This window comes from Triticum dicoccoides, chromosome 3B (genome assembly GCF_002162155.2).
Source record: "Triticum dicoccoides isolate Atlit2015 ecotype Zavitan chromosome 3B, WEW_v2.0, whole genome shotgun sequence".
NCBI lineage: Eukaryota > Viridiplantae > Streptophyta > Magnoliopsida > Poales > Poaceae > Triticum > Triticum dicoccoides.
Window position 1 is genome coordinate 592979264 of NC_041385.1, and position 8262 is coordinate 592987525.

Below are 8262 nucleotides of genomic sequence, written 5' to 3' on the forward strand. Positions count from 1 at the left end.
TTTTTTTTGTGTTTTCTTTCTCTTATTTATTTTATGTTCTGTTCTATTTCATTTTCAATCATTTAGACATTCTATAAAATATGTTTGCTGCACTATAATTACCTATGCCATTTTTGGCACAGCCCGAACATTTTAGTTTAATATTTTGAAAACTTTTATAATTTAACTTTATTTTAATGTTTGAATTTGACTCGGTTTTGGACTAACGGTAGATTATCAATAGTAACCGGGGTGACGTGGCATGATTATCGTTAGATTACTGTAGCTTGATTACCCGGGCGTTACATAGGAAGACTAATCACTGGTTATTGCAGTGCATCACATTGGTTCTCGAAATGATAAAACCTGCAACTTTACATCACATCTGTTCGAGCAGGTAATCAAATCTGTTGAAAAAATAGAGGGTGTATCATTCATAACAAGAGTAAAATATCTGTACAAAGTGGTCCTCTATTCAAAGCATGAAATGTGATTGTATTGTTTTTCCATTTCAAATAGGATACAGAATAATAGCATTATTAAATCGTTCTATATACACAAGATGGTGTGAACCACATCAAGCTACTAACACACTCAAAACACATCTTCCTCAAAATAGTCAACTAAAGTTTTTAACTGAACTTACTAATGTTACAACAACAGCAGCAGAAGCAGCAGCCCCCGAATGGACAAGAGCACATAGGGCTTCGAAAACGTCTAGCGACTAACAGAAAGAAGGAAAACGAGAGGAGAATCTGTCTAAGCTTTCACATCTCCATTTGGTTGACCAAGAATAGATGGTCGGTAAAGTGACTGGCCCCGTGCCATCTCAATTCTTTCACGCGGATCACACATTGACTCATCTCTTATAGCCTGAAGAATCGACTCAGTAGGAAGTTCCCTGTGCACATGAGTAAACAAATCAACACAGTTGATTATGGCTGCAAACTTTTACTAACGTACAATATAGCATCATCATACTGGGTAGCAATCAGCCAGGAGAATGAACATATCTTTATGCCTACTGAGATAAATTGTTCTTATATCTGGGCAGTTACAGTATGTACTTGTTAAAAATGGATAAATCCATTAGAAGGTATTTTTGAAGCTATTTCGGTAAAATTGCAATTGAACTATTTCACAAGGGCTTTTGTTATATCATGAAAAAGAAGAAGGATTATTACCTCTTGATCAAAATTTTATGAAGTGTTTTCAAGATGGGGCACATCTCAACTGGCGCAACAGATTTTTTGGCTTCTGGATGCATTACACTCAAACTATCCTGACTGAGAAGTTTATAAAATGCATCGACCGCAGAGACACCCTGAAATGAATTGTTAACACAATTTAGTATGCCTTGAGGTTTGTGGTAGCAGTTGAACGTTCGGACAACAATCAAAATGGCGAACCTGGATTGTCCCTTTGCCTTTTATGCTATCACCCATTTCCAGAGTCAGTTCCCCTTTAGCTAACTTATGCCCATACCATGCATTACGACCTTTCAACAATGTGACATAAGTGTCAGCTAATAACGGTCCAGCAAGTTTTTCGGGTTCTTCTTCCAGAAGGTGGGTGATGTAGATCATTTCGGATGTGCAAAGTGCAAAGTAAACAGACTTGCTGGTAGCACTCTCATTGGTTAGTGCTGCCACCATACCTGCAAGATAACACAATGTTCAGCAAACTAACTGAAGATTATGTCAATTAAGAGTAGAAGTGCAACAGATATTTCAGCCTTTCTTGTCCATTGGTTCTTTCTTCTGGATGTTGACAGCTAAGATATAACTAACTAGTGTATTTTTCCTCCTTGGGACACTAATTCGTTGAAATTAGTGCATGATAACATGATGCAAGTTACTACCTATTGAGGACATTGTGTAACACTGAGTGTAGGTGGCAAACTAATCCAAAGTTTAGAACAGTGTATGGCCTTTACAAACTTATAGTGGTCGAAATATGGCAAAAGCAGTGGGACATACGGACATAACTTACCAGCACCAATAGCGTACACATTTTTCAAACCTCCCATGACTTCATGAGTGATGAGATCACTATTATCCCAGACAATAAAATGAGGTTGCCTCAAAAATTTAGCAAGAGGTTTCCTCCATTTGTCAGTTCCACAAATACGAGCATTCGCATATTCTTTATTATATATTTCAGATGCGATGTTAGGACCACCAAGATATAGAATATTATCCAATGGAACCTTAGCTGCAATAAAATCAATAATCAGTAAGTCACATGCAGAGTTAAATAGGCAAAAGGAAAATGCTGGAAACAAAGCATGACACTCAGCACACACCACTCTGAAACTAGAGTTCTGAATTGAGATCAACAACAGTTGAACAAAATGTTGCATTTTTTTGGTGTGTAGAAGCATGAAAATAGAGTAAAGAATTCATTCAGGAAGAGCCTGCTAAACTAAACACATATAATGACTAAGAACATTCATAAGCAACAGAAGATGCTACCAATTACTTAGCAGCAAGTTCAATAGTTAGTTATATCCCCTCTATACGAAACTTAAAGAAGGTTACATAGATCTTAACCTTTACTCTTATACTCTTATAAATATCTGAGTTTGTGGCGGTCCATTCACCCACAGATATTACCTCTTAAGTCGCCAAGAAATTAATTGCCGCAATTATAATATATTTGTATAAGAGATATGTCTCATAATCTTTCGATCAGTTGATTCGATTGATGTAGATTTTGAGATTTTTTTATTTGCACAAAGTTAGGGACTAAGATGACACAAGCAGTTAGACAACTCATGCAACGAGAAAAACTTCTATATCAATGCACAAGCATCAATTTCCATAGCAGCGCACCAGTATTTAGCAAGCCCAGGCAATGAATTCAGTTAAACATTACAGTATAATGCAATGAGCAAAAAAGCATTTTTGGATATATTTTTACCAAGAACCATGTACGCATTTATCTTCTACAATTCAACATCAATATCTTGTCAGCAACGCAATCGGTTGCATCCAAAATTTACCATAACTCATGATGACATTTCAGCCAAAGTTTGATAACTGCCTGTCATAGTTATCAGGTACTCCTACCAGATTAAAAAGGCTGATCGCTACAAATTTGTACCCATGGAGGGGAACCGACACCAACAGTTGAGGGCAAACAGCAATTCACCAAGTACAGAGGACAACATCAATCCACCATCAGCAGAGGACAACATCAATTCTTCAGTGAAGAAAGAAGAATAAATTATGATTGGGCGAAAAAGAAGATATAGGAAACTCACTTGCTTTGCTAATCATCTGTGTCGGAGTTATGATCCGCGGCACCGGATCCAGGGATGCTTCTATCCCTTTGGTGAGCGAGATGATGACTGGGGCATTAACCCTCTCCTTCCAGTACCTCCCAATCTCCCCAAACACAACCCTCGTCTCCGTGGATGGCAGGCCGTTGATGACAATGTCAGCGTCCCAGACGGCCTCCTGCAGGTTGGTGACGACCTTGAGCGGGCAGAGCGGGGTGTCGATCATGTTGAGGCAGAAGCCGTCCCTGAGTATCTCGTCGGCGTAGAGCGTGCGGTCCCCGAGGCGGCCCTCGACGTACTTGAGGTAGGCGCATCGGCGGATCAGGCGGCGCAGGACGTCCTCGCGCGCGTTGATGACGTTGAATAGGTGCTCGGCGGTGGCGCGGTCGACGGCGCGGCCGGGGCGGCGCCAGATGCGGAGCTGCACCTTGTCGCGGAGGTGGCCGTAGGCGTCCTGCAGGAGCGCGCAGAAGACGCTGCCCCAGGCCCCGGCCCCGACGCCGACGATCCGGAGCGGGTCCCCGTCGGCCTTCCCCATCACCCGCCGCAGCTCGTCCACCTTCTCCTCCACGGCCCCATTGGCGTGCCCGTTGGATGCGTGGCCCCCCGCCGCGTGCGCCCCGTCCTCCGCTCCGCCCATTGCTTCTCGCCGCAAGCAAAACCAAGGCCAGCCGCGCAAGCCACCACTACATAACCTGTCTGACTCGTTCGGTTGTTCCAAGGATGGGCAGGCAGGTTATAAACTAACCGGGAGGAAGAAGACGAGAAAAGGACGCAAATTGCGTGGGTCTGGCCGCCGAATTGCGACGGGGGTGACGCGGGGTGTCGGCCGGAGAGACCGAGGCGGGCCGCGGCTTGCCTGCCCGAGCGGTCGGCGGTTGGTGGCGCGGTTTCGCTCGCCGGTCGGGCGATCCTCGCGTCGAAAGCGAGGTGGTGGGGGATCGGAGAATTTCTTTTCTTTTCTGGGATCCGCCGCGTCACGGCGGAGCGGGAGGTGGCAGGTGGGTGAGCGGAGCAGGGCCGCGGTAAGAAAAGGACGGGCGGGGGTAGGCGGGACGGATTCGAGGATCCGGAGGTCGCAGGGACGGTGACGGACTGATGATGGTGTCGGATTAGGGTAGTTTGCCATGGCGGCCCTGGCGCCGAGCCGTGGCGTGCCCTGGCGCCGGCGCCAGATCCCCCACTGTTCGGGGGCGCGTCCACCGGCGCGTGCGTCGGGCGTGTGGCGACCACGTCCAGTCAAAGAACGCACGGTGATTTTGATTGTATGTTCTTTTAGGGGAAAATTTTGATTGTATGAATAAACTTCTACTGGACCGCTGATATTACTATAATATTTGGATTATAGACTTGAAAACACATACAATTTGTAGAGTATCATAATTGTGTTGACCATTATATTTGGATTACTACAACATGAACTGTAGCATTATATTTTTGAAGAGCATGTCAAGTTCACAACATCACGTTTTGTGTTTCAAAGGGTTCACGTGAGAGTATAGAGCATCTCCAGCCGCGCCCCCAACAAGCCCCCCAGGGCGACTTTTTTTGGCGTCAGCGCCGACAAATCCCCCAGTCGCGCCCCAAGACGCCGAAGTCCACGGGCTCGGCCCGTTTTTGGGCCCGGCGATCCCAGGCCGAACCCAGCACACTGGGGGGGGGGAGGGGGGGCTCGAGGGCTCCGGCGAAAGGGAAAACCACGTCTGGGCCACACTGTCAGGCGAAAAGTCAAGACAAACGGCCAGATTCGCCCCCTCCCCCACCCCACATGACCTCCCGCCACCTTGCCGATCCCGGCGCTGCCCACCGCCCACCACTGCTAGATAGGTCATTCCCCGCCGGAAAAGAGAGGGATTTCACCACGGCAACCTCTCCACCACCTTCCTGGGCAAGTTTTCCGGCGTTCGGCCGCGCAGGGCGGGATACCGACGGTTGTGCGCCCACCACGCCCGCCAGGTGTTCGGTGATTTGTCTGCTCGGCGATGGACTCAGACGATGAGGAGGCGCTCGCGGCGCTGCTGGAGGAGGAAGCCGATGCCGACGTCCAGGACGAAGAGCATCTCATGGTCCTCGCCGCCCTGGTTGGCCTGCTCGTGAGCAATGCAAAGCCGCGGTGAGGTGGCTCGGCGCCGGGGCGGCTGAAAGCAAAGAACCGGCATCATCTGGAAGCCTAGTGCATGCTCTACTCCGACTACTTCGCCGATGCTCCACTGCACAACGACAAAGTTTTTTAGCGCTATTATCGGATGAGCTCAAAGCTTTTCCTCAGACTTGTGAATTACATCCGGGAGTTCGACAGCTACTTCAAGTGCAAGAAGGATTGCACCGGCAAACTTGGATTCACCTCAATCCAGAAGTGCACGACAACTATGAGGATGCTTGCATACGGAGCTCCCGGTGATTCACTCGACGATTATGGGCGCATGGCCGAGTCCGCGACCATTGAGTGTTTCTACAAGTTCTGCAGGGCAGTGATGGCAGTGTTTGGACTGCAATACTTGTGATCACCCAATGCTAAAGACACTGCTCGGATTCTAGCATAGAATATAGCAAGAGTATTTCCTAGGATGCTTGGAAGCATCGACTGCATGCATTGGAAATGGAAAAACTGTCCATTTTCTTAGCAGGGGATGTACAAAGGCGCCAAAGGCGGTTGCAGTGTGGTACTTGAGGCAGTGTCCACACAAGACCTCTGGATATGGCACTCCTTCTTTGGTATGCCAGGAACTCATAATGACATCAACGTGCTGCAGTGCTCCCCTGTCTTTGCCAAGCTTGTTGAAGGTCATTCTCCTCCGGTGAACTCCGAGGTCAATGGGCGGCACTACAACAAGGGATACTACCTAGCAGATGGCATCTATTCGAGATGGTCTATATTTGTGAAGACTATCTCAAACCCTGTGCCAGGAGGCAAGAACTCCCATTTTGCGAAGGTTCAGGAGGCTTGCAGGAAGGATGCCGAGCGGGCATTTGGTGTGCTCCAATATCGATTTGTTATTGTCTGGTACCCCGCTCAGACCTGGTCGAAAGATCAAATGTGGGAGATCATGACTTGCTGTGTCATCTTGCACAACATGATCATTGAGAGAAGGAAGAGCCAGTGTTTGACACTGAACCATATTACATGCAGGGTCCTCTTGCCCAAGTTGATCACCAGATACCGGCAACCTGGACTGCCTTCCTCAATATGCGTCAGGAGATCCGAGACCCACAGATGCTTCAACAACTGCAGCAGGATCTGGTGGAGCACCTATGGAGGCTCTGAAGGAAATATGCCCTAAAGGCAATAATAAAGTTGTTATTTATATTTCCCTATTCATGATAAAGGTTTATTATTCATGCTAGAATTGTATTGATCAAAAACCTAAATACATGTGTGAATGCATAAACAAACACCGTGTCCCTAGTGAGCCTCTACTTAACTAGCTCGTTGATCAAAGATGGTTAAGGTTTCCTAACCATGGACATGAGTTGTCATTTGATAACGGGATCACATCATTAGGAGAATGATGTGATGGACAAGACCCACCCATTATCTTAGCATAATGATCGTTCAGTTTTATTGCTATTGCTTTCTTCATGTCAAATACATATTCCTTCGACTATGAGATTATGCAACTCCCGGATACCAGAGAAATGCCTTGTTTGCTATCAAACGTCACAACATAACTGGGTGATTATAAAGATGCTCTACAGGTATCTCCGAAGGTGTTTGTTGAATTGGCATAGATCAAGAGTAGGATTTGTCACTCCGAGTATCGGAAAGGTGTCTCTGGGCCCTCTCGGTAATACACATCATAAGCTTGCAAGCAAATGACTAAACAGTTAGTCACGAGGTGATGTATTACGGAACGAGTAAAGAGACTTGCCGATAACGCGATTGAACTAGGTATGAAGATACCGACGATCGAATCTCGGGCAAGTAACATATGTATGTTGTCATAACGGTTTGACCGATAAAGATCTTCATAGAATATGTAGGAGCCAATATGAGCATCCAGGTTCCGCTATTGGTTATTGACCGGAGAGGTGTCTCGGTCATGTCTACATAGTTCTCGAACCCGTAGGGTCCGCACGCTTAATGTTTGTTAACGATATAGTATTATATGAGTTATGTGATTTGATGACCGAATGTTGTTCAGAGTCCTGGATGAGATCACGAACATGACGAGGAGTCTCTAAATGGTCGAGAGGTAAAGATTGATATATAGGACGATGGTGTTTGGACACCGGAAGTGTTCCGGAGGGTACCGGGTACATATCGGGCCACCGGAAGGGGTTCCGGGCATCCCCGACAAAAGATATGGGCCTTATGGGCCAAGAGAGGAAACTCACCAGCCACAAGGGGCTGGTGCGCCCCTCATATGGGCCGGCCAAGGTGGAGAAGGAAAGGGGAAGGAGGAAAGGAAAGAAAGGGAATAGGATTCCCCCTTCCTTCCTCCTCCCCCTCTTTCCTTCCCCCTCCGACTAATATGGCAGGGGAGGGGCGCCACTTGGGAGGAGCCCAAGTAGGACTCGGCCTACTTGGGGCGCCCTCCTGGCTGCTAATACGTCTCCGTCGTATCTACTTTTCCAAACACTTTTGCCCTTGTTTTGGACTCTAACTTGCATGACTTAAATGGAACTAACCCGGACTAACTTGTTTTCAGCAGAACTGCCATGGTGTTATTTTTGTGCAGAAATAAAAGTTCTCGGAATGACCTGAAAATCCATGGAGCAACTTTTCAGAATAAATAAAAAATACTGGCGAAAGAATTAGTGTCAGGGGGCCCACACCCTGTCCATGAGGGTGGGGGCGCCCTCCTCCCCTAGGGCGCGCCCCCCTGCCTCGTGCGCCCCCTGGACGTCCACCGACCTCAACTCCAACTCCATATATTTGCTTTCACGGAGAAAAAAATCAGAGAGAAAGTTTCATCGCGTTTTACGATATGGAGCCACCGCCAAGCCCTAATCTCTCTCGAGAGGGCTACTCTGGAGTCCGTTCGGGGCTCCGGAGAGGG

General features: G+C 47.1%; 1 protein-coding gene across 1 annotated transcript; it reads right to left on the minus strand.

Moving 5' to 3' along the window:
* Positions 1-430: 430 nt before the first annotated feature.
* LOC119277292 (probable glycerol-3-phosphate dehydrogenase [NAD(+)] 2, cytosolic) lies at positions 431-4449 on the minus strand. Its single transcript, XM_037558547.1, has 5 exons — positions 3245-4449; positions 1972-2193; positions 1389-1636; positions 1164-1303; positions 431-880 (listed from the first exon to the last, which is right to left on the minus strand). The coding sequence occupies exons 1-5, from the start codon at positions 3900-3902 to the stop codon at positions 739-741; spliced, it is 1410 nt and encodes a 469-aa protein (XP_037414444.1). The 5' UTR covers positions 3903-4449; the 3' UTR covers positions 431-738.
* Between the last annotated feature and the right edge of the window lie 3813 nt (positions 4450-8262).